General features: G+C 41.6%; 1 protein-coding gene across 6 annotated transcripts in view; it reads right to left on the reverse strand.

Annotated features, from left to right (window-relative positions):
- The window catches only part of LOC131675125 (trithorax group protein osa), a 1,031,961-nt gene that overhangs the window by 455,880 nt on the left and 549,503 nt on the right, over nt 1-26,578 (reverse strand). For 5 of the 6 annotated variants that reach the window (XM_058953975.1, XM_058953976.1, XM_058953973.1 and 2 more), the window contains 2 exons: nt 4,872-4,913; nt 4,589-4,786 (listed from right to left, as the gene is read on the reverse strand). In XM_058953975.1, coding sequence (XP_058809958.1) covers nt 4,589-4,786; nt 4,872-4,913 — 240 coding nt within the window. The remainder of the gene's footprint in view (nt 1-4,588; nt 4,787-4,871; nt 4,914-26,578) is intronic. The other variant, XM_058953974.1, reaches the window with a different exon arrangement.

Below are 26,578 nucleotides of genomic sequence, written 5' to 3' on the forward strand. Positions count from 1 at the left end.
GGGAAGAATAATTCTAAAAAATCAATAAATCAAAAGCTACCTACAGTCGCTATTCCAAATAATTGTAACATCTTTAAAAAATGTTCTTCTGTGTTAAAAAAACATGACATTACTCCAATATCTTTATTACAAAAACCATTACAAGAGTTCATACGTTTAGGAAAAGTCAAATCTGATTTATTCGACAATACTGGTATTGTCTACAGTTTTAACTGCAAACAATGTTTAGCTGTCGATATAGGTGAAAGTAAGCGATCCTTAAAAATTAGATCAAATATGCACAAAAAACATTGACTCAGATACAGTAGTAGTTACACATAGAAGAACTCTCTCACACGAATTTGACTGGGACAAAGCCAAGAAACGTAAAATATCCGAAATGTTGCACGTGGGCTTACATAAAAACACTTTAAATAGAAAAGAGGATATACAATATCTTAGTCATATTTATAAGCCTTTATTAAGATTGATGAGGAAGGGATGATAGATGAAGAATATATATGTGTTGAAATACTTGATTTCTTACTGTATTGTAACGTGACTGGCTACGAGCTGTTCATTTTAGCCGATAATAATTTGACTATGAGAGAAATCAGGTACACACATATACATATAATTTGCCTTTAAAATTGCATTTGTAACTTTATTGTTAATAATTTGTTGTTTTTCTGTTAATAAAGCCTGAAGACGTCAGCAGATGTGCTGACGAAACGTTGCTGAATATAATTAAAATTAAGTAAATTTACATCTCTCGCTATTGCCCTTCTTTCCATTATTACAAAATTTATCATTGAAGAAAACTATAAGGGAATCAAGACAGTATGTTACGTATATATTTCTTATTTATTGACAACTCTGTTAAAAATTAGTTATCAAGGTGTTAAATTCTTGCTTCTCTTTCTTACGGTGCTGGGATCGCTGTTGTATATTCAGACTCGCATCATATTTATTTATTGCAAAATTACTAGTGATATTTACTTGCAAATGAAATTAAGTTAACAAATACGTACTAAATGATCATAATAACTTTCGATTCGAGATTAGCGCGTTGAAATTGACTGAAAAATGCTTTTATTCGTTTGAAAAGCTTGCAATTATTGATTCTGCATAGTAAAGAATAAATTTCCCACGCCCATGACGTCACGCTCCTTATATGATCTTGATTTTAAACAATTGCTCTAACACATCGATGCGTGTATGTGAGGTATCCTCGTAGTTTTAATAACGCTTTTCCTCAGTTTTCGGACGTATGGCAAGTTGCTATTAGAAAAGCGAAAACAAAGATAAATCAGACTAGACCGTTAGACTTTTTCTATTACGAATCGTCCTTTCCACTTATACCTCGGCATTTTCATGCAATATTTGAAGTTTAATACCAGTAGATTGAAGTTTATAGGAGAATACCATGTAGACTATAGACGAGGTAACGGTGGTATACACAATATACATACACGCTGTGCAAAAACTATACCAACCAAAGAACACAAGCACTGTTGCCAAGGTTCAGTTAGCATAATGTCTAACTAAAATTAATTGATAATAAATGAAAGGTCTTTGAATATACTGTGACGGTAAACGTCAAATTAGCGCTGATAACCTAACCTGATTGGTGCCTGGGAGGGCAGCACTTACCGGGGGGGACGAAAAACGTAACGAAGGAATTCGGCGCGCGAGCAGACGGAACGCGCGCGATTGAAACCGAACTAGTGAAGCACTGGTCATCGTCACGCTCACCCGCAACTACGACGCCGATTACTGATACGTGAGCTAGAGATCGAGTCATAGAGTGAAGCTTTGACCACCGTCCCGCTCGCCCGCTTTTGTTTTGCTAACATCGATCCGTGTGCTGTTAAAGCCAATTATTGAGAGAAGAACGCCCAGATCAGTATCAGCTAGCAGTGATCGCTGTCGCCAAGGTGCCATTCAACCACCAAGGGGAGAGACCCGAGCTGACGGAGAAACGTCACCCGCGAAGAGATCGAGAGGGTGTGTGTGAGGTTTCGCCATCGAGGGCGAAACCACGTGTGCGCGAACTCGCGATCCGCGACATAAACAATAAGACAGTTTTCTCGCCGTGCGACTCGTCTATGTCACCTTCGTACGCCTGCGATATTAAGGTAAGCAGGCCAGCTTAATCTCGCGATCGCGGTTGCATGTTTAATAATTAATTTCCTGCATTCGAAGCGTGCATGTAACGGCTCCAATAACAAAGAGCAGCGAGCGTCCCGACAATACGTGTTGTCGATGAGCGAGCGTCGATGTAAACAAACGCGCGGACCGACCTTATGTAGCATTTGAGTGATAATAAAAGGTTCTGTTCGTGTTACTAACAAGTGTTTTCGACTCCCTTACTTCTTTTCGCTTCCACTCACTTTCTTATAGGTTAATAGATTTACTGGTCGACTGACGCCTGTCTCCACATGCTCTCCGGACTGCATTTTGAGCATAGATGATTACATTCGCCCTTTCAATGAAATCGCGCGAATAAAAATATAATTAAACGGTGTTACCCCGTTACAATATTTTATTTAGAAAAAATATATTTATCTTCGTAGCTTGATTCATATATTTGATATAAAAGATTAATTTATATAATCTTTACAGAAAAAAAATTTTATTACTTTAAATTGGCAGTAATTGCGGTCTTTTGTTTTAAAGTATAGAGCTTACCTCTGCCTCTTCACCCTCCCTCCCCAAATAACACCACTGAACATCCTTAAATAGCATATAGAGCTCCACATCGGTAGAGCGCTATCACTAACAGCGTGATCAATGCCTTTGATTAAGGAAAAGGCTGATATACATAGTTACACTTTTTGTGCATGTGTGTGTATGTGTCTGTTGTCTATCTGTACGTAAAAATGCCTCTTATTTTTGTAGTCAATATAAAGTAATTTCTGATAGCCTATTAAATTATTAAGGCATTGATAATTATAATTGGTAAACGTAATTTTAGTTATATTTTTATAATTCCTAGTTTTCAATTCATTAACCCGATTGATTGATTAATTGAATTAATTATCTATGCCTAAATAATATCAAAATATATTAATCCTTTCAGGGGCATTTTTTTTTGCTGCATTTATTCCGAACTCGAAAGTGTATATAAAGGTTCTCGGGGTCGCTAATTACGAATCTGAAGTCCGATTTTCAAAATTAAAAATGGCGGATCTAATATGGCGGACATAATTTTCAAACTGAAGCTTATATGAATTCAAATTTGAATACTTGAGTTTTCGGGGTCGCTGATTACAAATCTGGAGTCCAATTTTCAAAATAAAAAATGGTGGATTCGTAACGAATGAGCCTATAAATACCCTTATACCATCTTTCAAGTGAAATACTCAGAAAACTGCAATTCTAACCTAAAATAGCCGCCATATTGGATTTTCCAAATTCTGATACCGGATTCGTGATCAGCTTTTTGATTCAAGAGCTCTTTTATACAAATTTTCATATAATTATCTTGAAAACTCTGTCCGAGACCGACTTTATTCGAAAAAACTGAAAAATTTTCGTCTTTGATTATATAAATAATTGAATAAATAACTTTTTAAATTTGTAATCGAAGCTTCACGAAGCCTAAGTACTAATGATGGTATAGACATTTATTCGAGAGTGATTGAATTTAAGATGGTAGTGGTATGGATAAAAAACTGAAAAAATTTAGGTGTACCATATGATACGCTGCCCCTGAAAGGGTTAATTAATATATAGCAAATGCATGTATAAATACAGATAAATACACCAAGATAGTGTGTTAAATGCTGCTTCAAACTGATATATTATAAATAAGTAAATGTTTCTTTTTTTAATTTCATCTTTAAATTTTATTGGCACCGCATATATAGGATCTGCTTAAATTAAAACTAGATAGTCAAGTAATAATGTAAACACGCCCGCTATTACTTGACTATGCAAAAAACACAATGAGATATAGTATTTGATCGTTACTAAGATATCCTCAACACTTGCTTCACGGCAAGAACACAAAAAGAATTTAGGTTCAAAATTCTTCTGATTGTGTAACTACAGTCTTTCATTATTTGCTAGTCGTAAAAGTTAATAGTAGTTGCCTTTACATTAAAATTAACATTAATTAAATTAAATTAATTAAAGAATGAAATTAAATTCATATTTTTTCAAAAGAAAATAAGTATGAAATAGCTACATATAATAAAATTTTTTACAGGAGTGATTGGAAAAAACTACAAAATGGTTTTTTACATTTTCTCTGCCATTCATTGTCCTGAAAAAGCGATTAGTTCAACATACGATAAAAATGTTGGAAAATAATTTTTTTTATGACAGGACATTTACGTTTGTTATGTATACACCATTTGAAAGTGTTTCAAACGACCTTTCTAATGAGTCCCCGCTGACTTCTTTAAATTATTTTTCAACTACATAAAACTAAAATTTCAGTAATTTATTGATTGAATGGGTAGACTTTTGACCGGGAACGTACAATGGACTGAAAACGTATAAGTGACATTCTGATATAAAAGTAAATAATTAAGTAGTATTATCATAGATAGATATAGATGTAATTTAAGTAAATCAAGGGCTAGATGGAACTACACTGCACCTTGCATACCTCCATGAAGCCCCCTCTTTCCTTGACGTAAAGATATAATCTGAATAAATCTAAAGGATTTTTAGAAATGGTAGGACAACTTGTGATTGGAGTCCTTCTATCTTCCATAAAATTAACAAGTTTATCAAGCCAAGATCTTCTTTCAATTGAATCATCCATTTCATAAAGTTTTGATAAACTATCAGATTTCTGTAAAGAATTATTTAGTTTACATTTTTGTAAATTTCTTTATATAAAAATTGTTATTTATATAAGTTAATTTTAAGAAATATACCTTAGATCTGTATGGATCATGAGATAATTGACTGTTATAAACCTGTAACATAAAATAGTACTAAATTATCAGAATGTAAACACTAATTAAATTGACGAAATAATAAAAATAATCCTTATAGTAGTATTATCAATATTACAAGTCTGTAAGTATATATTCTAAATAAGATTTTAGGAAAATTGAGATAGACAAACAATAAATCGATATGGATATTTTCACTGCTAAAAAATAAATTGCAAATTTAGAGAAATATTAAAGAGCTAGAAGTACTTATTAACTATTCTAGTATCTTAGCAAAGATTACATTAATTATAAATAAAAAGAAGCGTTGACAATTATAATTTTTCAATATTATTATCAATAACAGGTTTATCGAGTCATGTATATATATATATATATATATATATATATACATATATATATATATATAATATTTCCCGCTCTTTCCGAATCCGGGGTCAAAAATAGGGATTGCCATGTACAAAAACAAAGTTGACCTTGAAATGATCTTGAACACGACCTCCAAGGTCAAAGGTAAGGTCATAGGAATTTGACCCCCTCGAAATTAAGCAACTTTTGTCTGAAAAATATTTCGCTATCTCTCATAGTTTCCGAGAAAACCTACTGGTCCACTTAAAATGGCCCACCCTGTACACACACACACACACACACACACACACACACACACATATATAACTCACGCTACCAATTTAATATCTTTTTCTCTCGAATCCAAACATCACCTTTTTATTAGACACTCACGGAGGATAAAAACACACTATGTAAAACAGACCTCACACACGTCTTATATATTGAAAATATGTCCACAAAGCAAAACAAAATCCAATGAAAACAAACTCGACACTCGCTGAATTATAATATTTAAGAGTTTTAACGCTAGGAACTACAATGACCTTTTACATCTCCGCTTTTCTCACAACCCGAGATTGCGATTAATACATATTAGCCATAATATATTAAGACCTGAGGTGTTAGGTCTTACGACGTCTTTTAACTTTTATAATAAAGTTCCAAAACTCAAGCTCTTATAAGAGAAACTCAAATTCTGTATACGTCGGCAAAAAATCATTGTACTCTCATAAACTCTCGCCACAAACAAATATGCGTTAAGCTAATGTCTTCCTCTGCAAATTGTGATGTAGCAAACAAGACCTACTTAAAATTGCAAAAATCGAAAAATTAACGAAATTTGAGAGCTATAAGAACCTCGCAAGCGCCGTAGCGGGTAGTTCGTAAGAGTTCAAGTCAAGGACTGTATCTCAGATCTCTGTATTACACCTGTACGTATATTTGGTGTATTTATATCATATTTAGTAACTACAGCTGTAAACATGCCTAAAACATTTTGTTAAATCCTCAATAAACATTATTTAGTCAGAAAAACACTAAACTAGTCTATTTCTGTATTCTCAACCTGATCTATGAGACATCTCAACGACAAGATTCCAGGTATTATAACACTCAATCTTTTATCTCTTTGCTTCTTTTTGTCCATATTTCTACACCATGTCTAAAATATATCTGTAAAATATAAGTGAGCTTTATCCACTAGATTTCATATTTTTACGTTTTAAATGTTAGGTATAATCGGTAGCTAACTCCAAAGACGTAACAATATCATGTAGAAGAGGGCAGTAACAAGGCTGACCACTGAATAACCGATCTCAGGAAATGGCTGAGACTTTATTTTCATGTGAATAGTACTTGTGCTGCTCAGGAATAAAATAGGATTCCCCGCTTGCCGCAGCGACGAGCGAATTTACACTTGCAAAAACAGCCCCTTTTTTACGCGTTGTTGCTCTTACATTGCTATTTCTGCAAACTTGTACAAACTTTGAACAAGCTTTGTCGCAAAATCGCGCACGGAAACTGAAAAGTTTATGATTTAAAAAAAGAGTTTGTTTGAGCAGTAAGACATCCGCTGCGCACGTAGTCTGCGCCGCCCTCCCCCCTACTGGGCACGCCTCATCTTGGATTGCGAGGGAGCGCAGCAGCGCCCTTTTTTAGTCAGTACTCAACCGGATCCCACGCGTCTCCCCGAGATCATCGTAGTTTTCGAGTGTTGAGGAAAAGAGTCGGCGGATAAAGTTTGTGTAACAGACCAATAAAGAACACGCTTAAACGTCCGCAAGCATCTTATTGATCAACCTCAACGCCTTTCTACAACATTTGGTCCTTCGAGCCGGATAACAACCGACGACCAGACAACGTCGAGAAGCATCGAGACAGCGACCGACGCCACTTCGTCCGGCAACAACACTCCCACCTTTTTTACGACAGGTGAGAACAAAAAAGTATACTGTCCTGGGGTCCGATCAACGGGTGGGACACGGTGGCTGAAACGACGTGCAACGAGGCACAGAAGTTGGCGGTGGGCATGACCAAATAAGCCACGGCGGGCGGCATTTCGGACGCCAACATGCAACACCGTCCAGTCAAAATGGCGGAACTCAAGCGTCCTAGACACAGCAGAAGCAGCAGCGCGCTACAGCAGCTCTCCCGCATGGCAGCGGCGGCAAGGAGAACCAAGTCTCTCCGCCATGGTAGGCCACACCGTTATCGACAGTTGGTTCGGCAGAGCGGGCGTCGGTCGGAAAAGGCGATCGAGACGCAACGGCTCGACCCACCACTCGGTCAACGTCGCCGGCGCGCTCGGCCCGACGTCGGGCGCATGGGACCCCGAGTCGGCGCCGGCTCGCGCCCGGCGGCCGTCGGACGGCCGAGGCCTCGCACGAGTTGAGGGTCCGAGAGGCCGTTCCCTTAAGCCTCGCTGGAGGCCTGCGACCTCGGTCCAGTGGCACGGTCACGCACTCGCCATCAGAGAAATCGGACTTGACACCATCACTGCATCTTGAGTGAATCACGGCGGCTCGGTCTCCCCCCCCTTTCCTTTTTTCTCTTGGGCCAGTGGTCGGGTCGACGTCAGGCCGACAGACTCGACAACGTCTCGCACGCGGCCCTGCGGTCAGCGTGACGCGCTGCGGCGGTGCCGCGCTCTGAATCGAGACTTCGGGAGGCTGATGCTCGGTGACAGCTGGCGGCTCCGTCGCACGCTCACGCAGCATCCGCTCGGCGCTAAAATTATACGGCAGTTATTTCAGATGGCACTCCCACGGGCGCAGCTTGCCCTTCTCACGGTACTGGAGCGCAACCTGAACACCACCACAAGCCTGTCGGCGAACCAATGGACGGAGGGACTTGTCACCAGCCGGTACAACCTACTGGAAGGTTACTGGAACAACTTTTCGACTAATCACGTGCAGCTGCTCACCGCTGACGACGGAGATGTAGCGGTCACAGACTACCTGAATAGCGACGCCTACGAGAAGGCAGAGAGTTACTATACTCGTGCTCAGGGTGCTCTCAACGATCTCTACAATCGGATCTCGCCGCGAGCTCAACATGGAGACGTCTCTAATGGCGCCGCAGCTCGCGAAGGCTCCTCTGGTCGCCGGCTTGCACGGCTACCCCACATCGAAATCGAGCCGTTCAGCGGAGATCAGAAGGACTGGGAGTCCTTCCGTGACCTGTTCACCTCCGTCTACCACAATGATCCTGATCTCAGCGATGTGGACAAACTGTTCTTTCTGCAGTCCCACATACGCGGACGTGCGAAGGCTGCACTTGAAGAACTTCCTCCGACTAGCACCAACTACGCGACCGTGTGGGCCGCCCGCAAGTCTCGGTACGACCAACGCCGATTGCTGATCCAGGAGCATATGAAGGCACTTCTCCGCTTGCGCTCCGTCCGCCAGGAGTCGGCACAAGGACTGCAGCATCTACTGGACGAGCTCAGACGTCACCGCAACAAACTGCTCGCTCTTAACAGACCAGTGGAGTCGTGGCATGACTGGTTCGTCTATCTCGGATACGAGGCGATGGACAGCAACACCCGTCGAGCCTGGGAGGAGTTCATCGAGGCGAGGGAAAGAGATGACCGTGACGTTGATCCCACATTCGAGCAGCTATCAGACTTCTTGGAACGCCGATGTCGTATGTTGCGATCAATCGAGTCAGTGAAGTTGAGCTCCTCGAGCAACTCGACGGCAGGCGGCACCTTCAACGGGCCCGCTTCAACGCCTCGTCTCACCAAAACTCACGCCACCGCCAACCAACGAGGATGCCCCGCGTGCAAGGAAGCGCACTACATCGGGCACTGCATCACGTTTCGCGGGCTGGGACCCGACGAACGTCGCCGCCTCGTGACTGATCGCGGCCTCTGCTATAACTGTCTGAGCAGCAACCACACCGCTCGTAACTGTCCGTCGACTTCATCATGCCGAAACTGCTCCGGATCGCACCATACACTGATCCACGACGGCGCTGGCAAGCGGCCCACTCGGAGCGATAGAGAGGACCCAGAAGGCAAGCGAGCGAGGGCCCAGACACAGACAGCCGTCACGCAAGAGAGCACAGTGCGAGAGTCGAAGTCAACATGACTATCGTTCTTGCCCACTGCCGTAGTGACTCTCAGCGGTACCAACTCGAGAAGGGAGAGCGTCCGAGCACTGCTCGACCCGTGCTCCGACGACACGTTCGTTTGTCATGCCGTCGCTCGACGTCTGAACTGCGACTTTAGCCGAGTCAACGTCGGAGTCACAGGCGTATCCGGCGTCACCATGGACTCCGCTCGCTTCCAGACACTCGTCCGCCTCTTCGACCCCTCAACTGGACGCCATTGGAGCGTCGACGCCCTCGTACTGCAGACCGTCGGCATTGTCACGCCAGTCGAAACATCGGAGTCCGCACCGAGGCTCGTCAAGGACCTACTGCCGCTCGCCGATCCATGCTTCAACGAGGCCTTGCCGATAGATCTTGTATTGGGAGCTGACGTTTACCGACGAGTCATGATGCCCGGGATTCGACGATACGGATCACTCTTGGCGCAGCGAACGGTGTTCGGATGGACGATTACCGGCTCCAACGATCGAGAGATCATCCACCGCTCCTCCAGCGTCCATGCGTGCACGTCTGATTCGACTCGTCTCACACCAGACACCAGCTACGAAAAGCTGCTTGGCCTGGTTCAGCGGTTTTGGGAAACGGAGGAGATCCCACACGCCAACAGGGTCTCGGCCGCCGACCGCGAGTGCGAGGAGTCGTATGCAAAAGGCCATTCACGGGACTCCACCGGACGCTACATAGTTCCCCTGCCCATAAAAGCTGAGGCGCTGGACCTACTCGGCGACGGACTGTCGCAAGCCTGTGTTGCGCTCGCGTCGCTACATCGACGAATGTCACGGGACCCTGAATTACGGACGCACTACAGACAGTTCATGAGCGAGTATCTCCAGCTTGGCCACATGCGACGAGTGTCACTTACTGAGTTGACCCATCCGACCACGGCAGTCCATTATATTCCGCACCATGGCATCTGGCAGAAGGGCGACAACGAGCGCAAACTAAGGGTAGTTTTCAACGCCTCCCGTCCTACCACCACCGGCCGCAGCCTGAATGATGCCCTCCACGCCGGCCCGAAACTCCAGAGCAGCATCGCAGACGTACTCAGTCGCTGGAGAAGGTACCGATACGCCTTCTGCGCTGACGTCAAGATGATGTTTCGACAGATCCTCATCGATGACCGCCACGTGCATCTCCAACGCATTGTCTGGAGCGACTCAGCCGACGACCCCCCAGAACATTATGTGCTGATGACCGTGACGTACGGCGAGTCCTGTGCGCCTTACCTTGCCATTCGCACCCTGAAGCAACTGAGCACCGACGAAGGTGATCGATACCCGGACGCCGCCAACGCCATAGACCGCGAGCTCTACGTCGATGACTTTCTCAGCGGTGAACATGACTTCCCCTCAACGAAGCGATGTCGCCATCAGCTCATCGCACTGCTCAGGGCGGGCGGCTTCTCCCTCAAGAAATGGGTTGCCAACGAGGCTCGGCTCTTAGAGGACATCCCGAATGAGGACCGGTTGCGGCCTAGTTGGATGCAGTTCTCAACAGAAGGACCGGTGAACGAGCTTGGAGTAGCCTGGGACCCCGTGAAGGATCAGTTCAGGTTCCTGTCTCCTGCCACCGAGATAGGCACCCCCCTGACCAAGAGACGGGCTCTAGCCGAACTGGCCCGAGTTTTCGACCCTTTGGGATGGTTATCGCCAGTCACTCTCCTGGCCAAGTTTGTCATCCAGGATCTTTGGAGAGCTAAGTTGTCTTGGGACGAGCAGCTTCCTCGGATCTGGACCGATAAGTGGGACGCCATAAGAAGCAACCTGAGTCATGTGAGCGGTCTCGCTATTCCCCGATGGCTCGGATTCTCGCCCAGCGGATCAATCCAGTTGCACGCGTTCGCAGATGCCAGTCGCCGCGCGATGGCCAGCGTCATATATTCGCGGACGATCTCCGACGGCGGGCGGCTAACAGCCAGCATGCTCGGGGCCAAGACCAAACTGGCTTCCATCCGCAGCCTCCAGCCTTCCGGCCGCGCACCTGCGCGGATGACTATTCCGAGGCTCGAGCTTAGAGCCGCCCTCATCGCCTCCCGCTTACTTGTCATCTTGGCCCGCTCTCTCGACGTCCCTCTGTCGGACTGTTACCTGTGGAGCGATTCCAGAATCGTGCTGTCATGGGTTCAATCGGACGAGCCCGTCGGTAACGAGCTAGTTGACAACTACGTCGCTCAGATCCATGAGCTCTGCTCTGGAGCTACCTGGCACCACGTTCCCACGGCAGATAACCCGGCTGACATCGCGTCTCGAGGCGCAGACGCCCCCAAGTTAGAGTCAGCCACGCTGTGGTGGAACAGCCCGACTTGGCTCGCGGAAGATGAAGGCTGCTGGCCCTCCTCACTCGATCACGTACGGCATTCGCCGCTCACCGAAAATGACGCTGCTGCCCAACGACCAACTCTCTGCGCAGCCACGCAGACTCACTCACCCGCATCTCATCATATTGATCGCTTCTCGTCGCTCACTGGACTCCTCCGCGGCACTGTTCGTGCGCGCCGACTGCTCCTCCGCGCACACTGCGCGGCTTCAGACCTTCCGCCGACGCCCATGAGTCCGACGACGGCCTCCGAGCTCAGGCGGGCCTTCATCGACTGCGTCAAGCTGACTCAAGCCGCTACCTTCGCCTGGGAGCTCACCGACCTTCGCTCATCGTCACGCGAATCTCTCAATCACCGCGCTCTCCGTTCACTAACCCCGTTCATCGACGACGACGGAGTCCTTCGTGCCGGCGGTCGACTGGCCCACTCCCTGCTGCCACACGACGAGCGGCATCCGCCTATCTTGGATGGCTCCTCTCATCTCGCCCAGCTGATCATCCGTTGGGCTCACGAGCGCAGCCTCCACTCCGGGTTCCGCGCCACCTACGCCTGGACTCTTCACAAGGCATGGATTATCAACGCCAAGGTACTAGTGAAGAGGCACATCAGAGAGTGCATCATCTGCGCTCGCATCGCTGCTCGCACCGCCACCCAAATCATGGCTCCACTCCCAGCTGCTCGCGTGACTACACCTTCACGCCCCTTCGAGCGCTGCGGACTTGATTATGCAGGCCCGTTTCAAGTGCTGCGGTCAAAGAGACGCGGCATCTCGACTTCCAAGGGATACATCGCCCTTTTCGTCTGCATGAGCACCAAGGCCATCCACCTCGAGCTGGTCGGTGATCTCAGTACGGCTAGCTTCTTGGGCGCCCTCACACGGTTCGCCAACCGCCGCGGTCGCCCCGCAGAAATCTGGAGCGATAATGGCACCAACTTTCGCGGTGCCAACCATGAGCTCCGACGCCTGTTGAGGGACGCTGAGATGGATTGGGGGCTCATAGAAGGACACCTCGCCCAAGAAGGGATCGCCTGGAAGTTTATCCCACCATCGGCTCCCCACTTCGGTGGCTTATGGGAGGCTGGCGTCAAATCGACGAAGATGCACCTTCGCCGAGTCGCCGGCCCTCGGCGACTCACCTATGAAGAGTTCTCCACGCTTTTGAGTTCGGTGGAAGCAATACTCAATAGCAGGCCTCTCGCCCCGCCGTCTGGTGACCTTGGCGATCTGGATGCGCTCACGCCAAGTCACTTTCTCATCGGCACCTCAAGCACCTCCATTCCTCAGCCCGCCGATCCCGATATCAACCTGGAACACGCCACGCACTGGAGCCTGGTCAAGGGAATGCGAGACCGTTTCTGGACACGATGGAGCAGAGAGTACCTCAATACGTTGCTGCAGCGACCGAAGTGGAGACGTCCCCAGCCGAACTTCAATGTCGGTGATTTCGTCATGATTGTCGACGCTTCTCTGCTTCGACCTCATGCACGGTGGCCAATGGGACGTATCACCGCCGTTTATCCCGGCGCCGATGGACTTGTCCGTACAGCAGCCGTACAGACAGCCGCCGGCGAGTACACTCGTCCGATCGTGAAGCTGGCGCGACTTCCGCTGACAACCTCATCTTCAGACGTCCCAGCCCCGGCCGATCCAGTCGCAGATTAAGCGCTGATTCGTTCCAGGAACGAGGCGGGCGGCATGTTTGAGCAGTAAGACATCCGCATGCGCACGTGGTCTGCGCCGCCCTCCCCCCTACTGGGCACGCCTCATCTTGGATTGCGAGGGAGCGCAGCAGCGCCCTTTTTTTAGTCAGTACTCAACCGGATCCCACGCCTCTCCCCGAGATCATCGTAGTTTTCGAGTGTTGAGGAAAAGAGTCGGCGGATAAAGTTTGTGTAACAGACCAATAAAGAACACGCTTAAACGTCCGCAAGCATCTTATTGATCAACCTCAACGCCTTTCCACAACAGAGTTGAAAACGCCGAATTTTATAGTTTAAGTCGCTTCTTATGGAAAAATCGCCTCACGAAGTTATAAACAACTAACGTTAATAAAATGATTAGAATAAAATTTACAATGAAATTATTAGAATTTTTTACACAAAAAAATTATTTAGAATACATGGTACATTATCCAAAATCAAAATTACCAATTTAACAAACTAAATTTAAATCATAATTAAATAACGAATTTACAAATTATTTCTTTTGCTATTGTAAAATCGACGATCAGATAATAATTGTTTTTACTAATTTTACAAGTATTTACAATAGGGTCGCTATTTCGCAACGTAATTTCAAATGTTTAAATAAATTATTTATGTTTTATTTATTGGTAACGTTATTAAAAAAATCAGTTATCAAAATGTCAAATTTTTACTTTTCTTTCTGAAGATGTTAATATCGCTGTATTATATTCAAATTTACAAATTTCATTTGTTTATTGCAAAATTGTTAGTGATATATACTTGTAAATTAAATTACGCTAAATATTACCTAATAAATATTCATAATAAGTTTAAACTCGAGACCAGCGCATTAAATTTAACTAAAAAAGTACTTTTGATCATTTTAAAAGATTGACTTTGCATAGCAAACAATAAATTTTGCACGACTGTGACATCACGCTCCTTATATAGACCTGATTTTGGTCAACTACCCTAATACATCGTAGCGTGTATGTGAGGTGGCGCTTTAGTTTTGATAGCGCTTTTTCGCAGTTCCAGATGTGTGGCGGCTTGCCATTGCACAGTGAAAAGAAAAAAAAACAGTTTAGACGGGACTGTTACTATATATATATGAAATATTTCACGGATACCTCTGCGACCAACAATTTACGCAACCGATTAAAGCGTTTGATGGTTCATTTTGAAGTTTAAGATATCTTCTTTTTAATGCCATATGTGCCTTTGCGAAATTTAGTATGACAGCTTCAAGATGGCGTCCAAATGTACTCAATTTTGTAAGAAAAAATATAAAACAATGCATACAAAAAATTTATCCCATACTTGAAGTGCTTTATATGCTGTTTAATAAATGTTAATCTTTTAAGTATAATTCTGTTATTGAAATTTAGTTATCTCATCATATTTCTTTTCTAATCTCAAAAAACTGGCAAAATCGTTAAAAATGTGCTAAAATCTACCAGAAAGTGAGCAGAAACCTTTATCTTCCGTATCCATCTCTTTTTTTATATCAAAAGAAATCCAATAAAACAAAGTCCACCTCCATAATGTAGGAAATACGATATTGCTAAATAAATAAATAAATAAATAAATTTTTCGTATGCATTGTTTAAATTTTTTTTTACAAAAATTGTATGCTTTTGGATGCCATCTTAAAGCCCCCATAGTAAATTTTGCAAAAGCGAAGACGGCATTAGAAAGGAGATATCTTAAGTTTAAAAGCCATCAAACGTTTTAATCGGTTACGTAAATTTTGTAATTTTTTTAGTAATATTAATAATGGTACATTGTTGAGCGTGCTCGCAATATTCTTTAACATGTTCATAAATCATATGAGTTTTTAGTGTTACTGAGATTTCTAATGCAATATAATTTGATTTAAAACTCTTTATGAACGTTTTAAATTCAGCGTTTAATGTCATAGCAAAAGGATCCGTCTCCAACTTTTTTAAGTTACCTCAATACTTCAACATATTTACGGATTTCTAAATAAAACATCGATTTGTCGATGGAATTTAAAAATTTATTACAGTAATTTTCTATGAACGTATGACCACTTTCATGGTTAATCTTAAACACACTAATAAAACAGTTTCATATTCAGCTAAAATTTTATCAAAACTTGTATTTACTTCTCCAAATAGTAGATATGAAGTGGTGGTACGAAAAAAAAAATTTTTTATTCATAATTGGTAGCATTACTGCGGCAGCACTTTATTAAAACACCATTGTATTAATATAATCTTAATATAATATTGTATTAATTACTTAAGCCGACAAGGAAAAAAACCCAGAAACCAGACAGTACGTTCCCAAACGTTTTTGGTGCGCTGAAACCGAATCTGACCTCAGAATTGCTCCATCACCCTAGGTTTTCGAGAAATCCTAACCTAAAAGTTCAAAAAACACGATTTTTCACTATATTTCGCGTAGTATTACGTCGTAACCCAATTTTCTTTTAAAAAACGAGTAATGCTATCTCAAAGTACTACTCTTACCCTTCAAAACCCTTTTTTCAGATTTAAAAAATCTTTTTTTTCAATCGAGATATCGTAGATTGAATTTGAGTGATTTAGCGATTTCGTTACAGCACGAAATAGTAGCGAATTTCCGAATAAGGAGTTATAGTGTAATTATATGTTTTTTGGGTCACTGAATCGAAATTTAACGTCAGAATGACTCTATAATCTCAATTCCCTTAACCCTAGAGCCCCTAAACTTGCGACGCTGTAACTCCTGACCGACATACCCCAATTTCCTCAACCCTCGAGCCCTATTACCGCGATGCTATAACCCCCAACCCTCATACCGAAATTCGCTACGCAGAATACTTCAAGCCTCCAAATTATATTCAACCCCCGAGCCCTGCAGGTCTGCAACCTCAGACTTCTTTGCCAGATTTTCCTCAATCAGCACTTCAAGCTGCTATCGTATAACCGTATGTCTCTACATTTCAATCCCTTCAATATCCAAGCCTTGTATTCTACGCAGCTTTCAATTACGCGTTTTAAATCTCATTTATTCAGTTTGTGAGTGTTGCATCTGAATATCTGCAACCCTACAGTTTTTCACTTCTTTTTTTTATGAAAACGCTGTCGTTTATCTTGAAATGAACGTTTAAGAGATTTGCGTCTATGATGATCTGTCAATGTATCGTGTCGGTGTAGAGCCCAGCAATAGTCAGCCATCATGCTCTCATTCCATCTACCTTGATGATGTTCCTCTTTGTTTCTGAAATCTTGATGAAATCTTTCACCCATTTCTTCACTGAACGCCCCAACATTGTCCGGAAAGTATTCCAAATGTGAAAACAAAAAGTGTATTTTCAGGCTCATCAAACACCTTAATTTTTGAAAATTCTGTAGCATTGTCGACACAATAGTTTTGTATTTAGGGTCCCGGTGGTTTTCGAGAAAATTCTCGGTGACACTTTTGAAACTTATCCAAGCATTTCTCTCATTAGTCGTCATTGTCAAGAGGAATTCATCATCATTCATAAGTGCTCGAATGTATGGCCCTACAAATATGCCTTCCTTAATTTTCGCTTCAGACAATTTAGGAAATTTGCCCTGAAGATACTTGTAACATTCGCCTTCCTTATCTAGTGCCTTGACGAATTGCTTCATCAAGCCTAGTTTTATATGGAGTGGAGGTAACAAGATATGTTTAGGATCAACAAGGTTCTCATGGATGACATTGTGTGATCCAACAACCATTTCGATTCGTCCATTCTTTCCGAACCCAATGTTCTTCTCGTGCACGACTGTCCCAGAGATACAAAAAATAGGGGTGCTTCGTATTTCCAGATTGCAAGCCAACTAATATATTGATCATCTTGAAATCACCACAAACGAGCCATTTGTGTTCATTGTAATTGATTTTCTCAAGAAGGAATCGAAAGTTATCGTGAGACTCTTTCATCACAGTGGAATGAGCAATGGGAATAGCTGCATACTCATTCCCATTGTGCAGAAGTACTGCCTTGAGACTTTGTACAGATGCATCCACGAAAAGTCGCCAGTTCTCTGGATTATAATCTCCTTGCACTCCATATAAACTGATGAGATGCTTTATATCATTGCAGTAAACAAGGTTATCCACGCAAGTAAAATATGGCCGAAATTTAATATCTCTCTTTCTGTAAATAGAAACTTTTGTCTCAGGTAATAAAAGATTTCTTTCTTTTAGTCTTGAAGCTAAGAGTTTTGAAGAATATTTCGGAAGATTCAAATCACGGATCAGATCATCCAAAGAATTTTGGTCGAAAAGTTTGGGCTTTTCTGAGTCAGAAAAATCTTCTTCATCACTACTGCTGCTTTTGTCCGTTACCGGAACTTCTATTGGTTGAAGTTTTTTTGGCTCAGAATCAGAATTTTTTTTTCTTTTTATTTTTACATACTGAGCTGCTATTACACTAGAAACGTTTGGATAAAGGAGAGAAGCTTTGTTATTATGATTAAAACCTAAAGTATCACATTTATAAAAGTAACAGTCATCATGGTGATTTTTAGGTTCACGCCATATTGTTGGTTGGAGAACAACTTCGGTTTTAGTTTTATTCCAGTTTTTCAAACTTTGGAGACAGTCTTCACAAATATATTTAGGAACCCATGGTTTGTCTAAATTCTTCATAGGTGTCTCGTAACATTCTTCAAACTGATCTTTAATGATATCAGTGATTGATCGACGAAGTCGAGCTACCTCAAATTTACCGCAGATATTGCAAAAGGAATCGATTTTTCCTTTGCATGGAATTCTACATGCCGACATCTTCAATAACTTATAAGTTAATTGGAAATCACGAGTAATATTATAAACTTATTCTAATAACGAAATGGGTAAATATAATTAAGTTTCTAGAAAACAAAGTAATAATAAAGATCAGTAAAAGTACTGCACGCAGTGTTATATGAGAAATAATAGAAAGTATTTAATTCCAGTGACTTCTCCGTTAGCCTGCCGCTCAAACACGATCCCTAACACGGTTGAAGAACGAAGCACAAAAATTTGTAGTTTTTGAGCAATGTCATACACGGTTATCCTCAAGTAAGGAAATGTAGGCCCTAAGTGAATCCGATATCTGCTAACGTAGATACTTTCTTCATCGTTAGTAGACCAGAAAAATGTAAGATTAAAAATCCTAGCTGATCGATTTCGCAAGTTATAGACACTTGTATGTAAACGTAAATTGTACTTGTATACGTAAGTTGGATATGAATTTTCCTATCACAGACACAAATTCTTCTACCTTCTTTTACCGCAGAAATGATGTTTATAGTTGTTCCATTGACCCAGCGGTATTCCCCGTCCACCAAACCCGAATTTCTTTAACCCTCGATAGGGCCGGGGGTTATAGCTTCGCAGGTTAAAGGCTCGAGGGTTAAGGAAATTGGGGTGTGAGGGTCGGGGGTTATACCGCAGCAGGTTAAAGGGCTCGAGAGTTAAGGACTTTGGAGTATGTCGGTCAGGGGTTACAGCGTCGCAGGTTATGGGGCTCTAGGGTTAAGGGAATTGAGATTATAGAATCATTCTGACGTTAAATTTGGATTCAGTGACCCAAAAAACATATAATTACACTATAACTCCTTATTCGGAAATTCGCCACTATTTCGTGCTGTAACGAAATCGCTAAATCACTCAAATTCAATCTACGATATCTCGATGGAAAAAAAAAGATTTTTTAAATCTGAAAAAAGGGTTTTGAAGGGTAAGAGTAGTACTTTGAGATAGCATTACTCGTTTTTTAAAAGAAAATTGGCTTACGACGTAATATTACGCGAAATATAGTGAAAAATCGTCTTTTTTGAACTTTTAGGTTAGGATTTCTCGAAAACCTAGGGTGATGGAGCAATTTTGAGGTCAGATTCGGTTTCAGCGCACTAAAAACGTTTGGGAATGTACTGTCAGGTTTCTGGGTTTTTCCATTTTTTAAATTTTGTCGGCCTGTGTTATTATTATATTGAGTCACAGTTCTTACAAGTAACGCTACCTAAGTATCACTCACCAAATAGGATAAAACTTGCCACACGGTGTAAGGGGGGGGTATATCGTACAAACGGGGAAGCTCATAGTGCAAAAGTCCTTCGATGCAGAGCTAACCGCCACTCTGTTAATGATGTATGAGAATACGTGTATTCACCTTTATGACTGTCACTTAGCTCCAACTTCAATTAACTCCTTAGAGTAAACTCACCTCGAGTCACCGAACTAATGACTCTTGTCGCTCGTATTGTGTAAAAGGGCTGTTGTTTACTTCTCACAATTCCCTAGACAAAATCGATTCAAATTCTAGAAATTGAATTTAACGTTGAGCAAGGAGCAATTAATTGTATTAAATTATACAGTCTTTACACGGGCCAAAAGACTTTCACACGCGTATTAATTTACAATATAATCCGGGGAGAGAGAGAGAGAAAGTATAAATTATACGCAGACTAACGTTAGGCACGACTATCGGAGAATTATTCGGCGCATACATCAAATTATTCACGCGGTACAAGCTAAGATGAATATCGCGGATACTAATAGGTACACCTACCCTGAATTGCGGTTACGGTGATCAGCCGTAACCGAGCGAACAAACTTTCTGTTGCCGAATACTGCGGATCAAGCTGCTGCTGCTGCTGCAGTTGTCGCTAATGGTTGTGTCTCCATCTGAATGCCTCTGCTGCCTTGACACTGGTGTTATCTCCGTGTGCTTGTGCTGTTTTTCTTGGCTCACTTTCACTAATGATAAAGTCTTTTTTTCCAGTACATGGCCTCACCAGCTGGCGAATCAGATCATACTGTTCGCGCACTTCATTTATCTAAAAAACCTCGCGCTCGCCCTCTCTCTCTCCTAATCGCTTACTTTCGCATCCCGAGTGCTGCCGAATTGCAAACGAATCAATATTTATAGTCAATTACCGTTGTAACAGATAAAACATTCAAAAATATTAGACACATGTTTTTATATTTCGTCGATAATGCATTTTAAGGAGTGAAAACCCAACCCTTACCATAGGCTAATACACATAAGCCTTGGAACAGCGAGTTTAATCGCCCGTTTTCCACAAATTAATAGAATTTAATATAAATAGGTAGCTGAAACACCTACCATATAACCATACAAGTACACCTAAACAGCTACCTCTAGACCCTTTAGAACCCTTCCCAAGACTACCCCTATCAAATCCCAAGCAGTTCAACCTACATAACCCTGGAAGGAGTGAGTTTAGTTATTTGATTTTATGTTATTATAATGTGACAGAGTCATAGCGATGCTCGCTGCCCCTGTGTGCGGCACTCTCCTCGCGTGAATGCAGCGACCAAGTATACGCTATATAGCGACTACATGCTGGTGTCGTTGCAGGATCTGGAGAAAGGAGCGCGACGATCGGCGAAGTGTCGCCGTGAGTGCGAGTGAGAGCAAGAAGAGCGAGAGAGAGAGAGTGCGAGAGAGCGATTTTGACTGATTTTTGACGGCGAGAGAAGTGGAAGCGCGGCGACGTGAGGCTAAAAAATTAAGAGAGAAGAAGGGCAGTTAGGCGCGAGCTCTGGAGTAATTAGAGCCGCCTAGAGAGAACCTTCTGGAGAGTTCCGGCTAGAGAGGAACCACTACCACTGGCACGACAGCTACTTCGGCCAGGAAGGAGAGCTATTAAGGAAGCAGAGTCAGTTCCAGCAGCAACCATACGCCGTCTACGGAGTAGAGGCCGAGCTGCGGCTCTTCTTACAGCCACCTCCATCGTCGCCAGGGCGCTGTTGCCAGCGGGTCTCCGCTTTCGCCGGCGTCGTCTCTCTACCGACGGACCGTCGGTGCCCGGTGGGTCCAAAGCTAATTTAATCTCTCTCGCGCCAGCTCTCGCTCGTTCATAGATTCCAGTTTATTAAGCGTAGATTAATTGTGCACGCTGAGCGATCTCGCTCGCGTGATATCACGAACTCTAATCGCGAATGGCTAAGCGAGCGCGCTCGCCACGGCGAACTGAACTTTGTAGCGTTTATTTGTAAAAGGGCGTCAATAAATGAGATCGCCATATGTAATGTTACTTAATCAAAGTGTCTGATTATTTCAATCATCCTCCCCAACCAGAGCGAACGTCGGCCTGTGAAAGTCAGCGCTGGCTTTCTTGACCGAGAAAGAACCCAGTTAAATTTAGCAGAGACCAGCCCGTGGCGCACGGTAGCTGACCCCTCTTGCAATAATTGTAATTTAATTTGATGTTGTAATTATTTTAGAATGCTAGCTTAACTTAGGCCTCCTAGCCTCTTATAGGTCGGGGTGCTCGATTATCGTGAATTCCCTTACCTCTCATGCTCATGCGCTCAACCTGATTGAAAGATGCATCACTATTCTACCATTATATATTTATTTCAAGGATTAATTTATAAATAATTTAGAATTATTCCTTGCATTAATTTTGAAATTAAAATATCTTAAACCTTTTGGATCCCTTCTAAATGAAATCATGAATTAAATTTTTATTTTTACAATAGTAAATAATTATGAAATAATTTTAAATTGTTTCAAGGATTAATTTAAATAAATCTAACATAAATTGCGTATTTTCATTTATTTTATAAATTAATTTAGAAATAATTTATAATCATTTCTTGCGTTACGTCTGAGCACGTTATTCTCATAACATTATAACGAGCGGCCAGACCCTCGTTATGTCTCTCTCTCCCCACACATAATTATAGTTATTTTTATATAAATATATTTGTCACATAATTATCTCACATGTATGGCAGCCACAGATAAGTCAGAGAGAGCGCTAATAGAGGGCGAGCTAGAGAGAGAGAATTCGGGAGGCACGCGCGACGCGCGCGAGTAGGAGAGTGGGGCAGGAAAAAGCCCCGCGATAAGAACTCTCTCTTGTACCGGCGACTTCGAAGCACGTGGACGTGTGACGAGCAGATATACGCGCTTGCGACCTTTTGTGACCAGCGACTTTTTCCGCGGTGTTTCTGACGAGTACGCGAGTGCCTACTCGGTGTGAGGTTTGGTGCCGAGATTGCTCAGTGTTTTGGCGAGCTAATTCTAGCGACTACGCGTGCGAGCCTTCAAAGCCGCCCGCCTTTTGACCGCATTCGAGTGCGTACTGCGCATCCTCGCAGACCACGTGCGAGGCCGAGAATACCGTCTCCAGGGCTGACTCCGAGACGTCATTGTAACTATCACCTCGAATACGTGTCTCTCTCGCTAGCTTTTCGCCGCTCTCTCTCCCGCTTACGCTGCGTACTAACTTTGTACTATTCTCTGTAGTAAACTCAATTCTGCTCGTATATCTGTTTTCTTCCTTTGCGCTTCCCTTTTACCGATCGTAAACAATCCCGTTCCGTCCGGCTTTCGCACCTGAATTTCGTGATCGCTCCAAAGCGCCCATAGGACTACACGACGCTCTCCGCGGGCCAAGGTAACGGACGCCGCACCATGACGTTCCTGTTGCTGCTGGGTTAGGCTTTGCGCAGCCTATTACGAGGCCCACACCGAGCTGTTTCCAATTCCCTCGTAATTTATATAACGAGTGACCCGCGCTAGGTCAAAACCCCGTTATAACATCTGAGGCACGAGACGTAATTCTCATGTGCTCCTTTTGGTATACGTTTTCGCGTTTGAACCAGTGAGCTTTTGTTATAAATTAATTTATAAATTAACGTTTTGATGCGTACTTCTACTATTTTGTGTCCGCAATTATATACGTGGCACGTGCCGATATATAAAATCAGGATTCAGAATTTCAACTCTTATTTCGATACTACTCTGTTTTTTCGTAATTATGCCTATTGCTGACCAAACATAAAATCAGAAGAAAACAGAATAACTTCAGCGTCTAGCGAACCTGGCGCAAGCCGATAGGCATACTCGGAAGTAGGAAAAACGCGTGAGGGATTTAATAAAATTCTTTTATATTTAGACTTACTTGAGATTATTGAATACGCACACTATAAATTATTAGTCTCTCGGTAGTTTAGTGTGCTCACACTCACTCTCTTTTATTAGAATTTGTTCTCTTTTTTCAGATGACTCTTTGAGTATTGAATTTCAGAGATAAACACATTCTATATTTGTTTATTATGCACGCAAAGCTACTTACAGATTTATTATATATAATCGTTCCTAACAACGTGTAATTTAATATTTAACATATATAATTTAAATTTCATGTTTAACGTTGCTAATAATCAAAGTTAATTAATTGAATTAAATTTACTTAGTATATTTTACAATAAAACAAAAAAAATAAAGAAACAAACAAATGATACAACTATCATAAACATGAATTTCAACTTAAATTTGTCTAAACATAGTGTTTGAATTAATGTAACTAAATGTAAATATGATTAATGTATGCGAAAAATTAATAAACTTTAAGTTCTATTAGACTAAAACTAACGAACTTGCAAATTCGACTTACAAGAATCAAAGTTATAACTCAAATTAACTTTGATTTTTATTATGGTTAGTCTTTATTATAAAGTGTTTAAAACTAACGAAATTAAACAGAATCTTGATTTAACTAACGCGGAATACGCGGGTCGTTTGAAAAGTCCGTACAAAGTCAGAGAGATGGCGCTACTAGTGCGTATCAAGGTTATTTTCAGTTAGTGGCATATCTTGAAAGAGCACACACGAAGTTTCAGCTAGATCGGTCAATTACTTTGCGTTTTACATTCGTTTCAATCAAAGAAATCGAGTGGTTGTAAAAAAATGGACGAAAAAGAATTTCATGTATTGATTAAACATAACTTTTTCAAAGGCGAAACGCCGCAGGAGATTAAACAGAAGCTTGATAAACATTATGGTGATTGTGCACCTTCAATTAGAATGGTTTATAAGTGGTTTCAAAATTTTCGGAGAGGCCATATGAGCACAAAAGACGCTGAACGTTCTGAACGCCCTGTTCAGGTTACCACTTCAGAAATCATTAATAAAATCCATAATATGGTGATGAAGTGAACCAAACCACCTCCAATTCCTAAATTTGTAAACAAGAAAATTCTGTGTATGAAACAGTCTTATAATTTCTGTAGAAAATGTTATCAGAATGTTATTGAAATTCCTTTATTGTAAATTTAACTTATAATGTATTTTTGTTTAATATATTAAAGTATAATAATAATAATCTACAATCTTTTATCTTTTGCCATAGTGCATTTTTTGTATTAAGCATAAAATATATTATTTCACAAAGTTTTTACAATAATGGTAGTCCTCATAAACGTGTTTAAGGGGGGGGGGGGCAGGTGAATTTTCAGCCTACCTTTAAAAAAATCGCAGGAGGCTGATAATTATATTTATAACGTAGTTTTTCCCGCTGAATCGAATGGCGTTATCAGAAATTTAAAAAAAAAATTTTTTATGCTTATTTTGGCCGTTTTTCAAAAAAAAAAAATTTTTTTTTGGGTTTTTATTTTTTTTTTGTGGAAGGAATCAATATTTTTTAAAACCCATGCGCTATCTTCTTTAAAATAATAAAAACTATATACAAAAAAATTTTGAGCTCAAAATCTCAAAAATTGAGGGAGGAGTAGCATTTTTTCGAAAGCCACTTTTTTTTTTTTAATCATCACTAGCGTTTTTGTATAATAAATATGAAGATGTGTAATCGATTTTTATATCTATTTCTGTGTATTATTGACTGTATTTTCTATACTACAAAGGGAAAATCAAAATATCTTAGTCAGTTTCAGAATTCTATTTACATTTATTGCAGTTCACATACTTTATGCGCATACAATAGGCATCCATCAAAACATACCGGCACCATAGCTTTCACCGTCACGATTGAGTATATCTTCGTCTCTTTTTTGTTTTGCGAATTCAATTTTTCGTCGTACTTCTTTATACTTGGCTGAATTTCTTTCCTCGAATCGCTGCACTGCTTTCGTATCTTTTTTAGTTGACAAGTGCCCAGTTGTATTACCTTCTATGTTGTATTCCTAATCTCTTCAAAACTTCTGACAAAAATCTCTTACATCCACTGTTATATTCGCAAACACTAATTGCTGCTGCCATTCTAACTCTTTTATCAGAAACATATGTTCCTTTAGGGCACCTGTTCCAAATAATGCTGTGTAGACTTTCATTCGCATTTTGTGTTTGACAACGCGCACATCGTAGTAGTAAAGAATCGTCAGTCAATCTAGCATACAGAGGAAGAATTTGTTGCAAACAAAATTCATTTATAGGTGTTTTTACATTAGATTCGTGAGCTTCAGGCTCGATTCCTTTCCCTAATGCTCTTTGGTAAAAACACCAAGATGACTCCCCTACTGGGCAATATAAATGTTAAGGCTTGTTATCAGTAGACGCACAATGGTAAATGGATGCATATATTGCTACTTTCATATTCTGTAAATAAAGGGTGGAATGATATTTTAGATATAAAATTATGAAATAGTAAGGAATATGGACTATGTACAAATGTTTTCATACATACCTGTATATTCCCTTTATTACGATAGATTGCTTTTTTATAATATTCTGTTAGTTTTTTTATTGTCGTGTCTTTGAGTTGACCATGACCTTTGCCTCCCAAAGTGACTTTTCTGCTCCTTTCTTCTTTTATAATTTTTTTTATACCAGCATAGACTCTGGATAGTTATTGATAATAAATAAATGTGATCAAATTGTATGACGCGAATTTCGAAGATACAATTACGAATTTATAAATACCTTTTGGATACATGATTGACACATTCTTCTTTTTCTACTTTATAATCTTCTCCAAGATTCAACGATGCGACATAAGTGAATGCTTTTGAATCCCCATCTGAAAGCATTTTCGTATAGCGAAATCCATAATTTTCGGACCGTTTCCATAAGTTTTCAGCAATTGTAGCTTCCATTGCTCCTGACGATCCTGAATGATTTTTACGACATTGGCCGACATGACCTTGCGACCAAAACTCGAATTCCGGCGAATCTTCACCCAATAGAGCTGCTGTGAACGAACATTCTTGGCAAAACTTTGTTGCAATATCAAAATCGATGATGAATCCAGTAACCAAATCAATTACACTGGCAAAACCAACTTGCGATCTAAAACCTTTGGTAGGCCACGAACCGTCATAACTGACACCTAAATTCAGTTTCTTTTCAAGCCCTTGCTCCGTTCGAATTTTTGCTGCACTTTCTAATTCGTCATTAGAAATCAAATAAGAACTATTGTCACTGTCACAATTCATTTCTTCGTCGTCGTCAGAGTTACTGTTTTCGTCACTGTCACTATCGACT

This window comes from Phymastichus coffea, unplaced genomic scaffold, assembly GCF_024137745.1.
Source record: "Phymastichus coffea isolate CEN01 unplaced genomic scaffold, Cenicafe_Pcof_1.1 PCOF00016, whole genome shotgun sequence".
NCBI lineage: Eukaryota > Metazoa > Arthropoda > Insecta > Hymenoptera > Eulophidae > Phymastichus > Phymastichus coffea.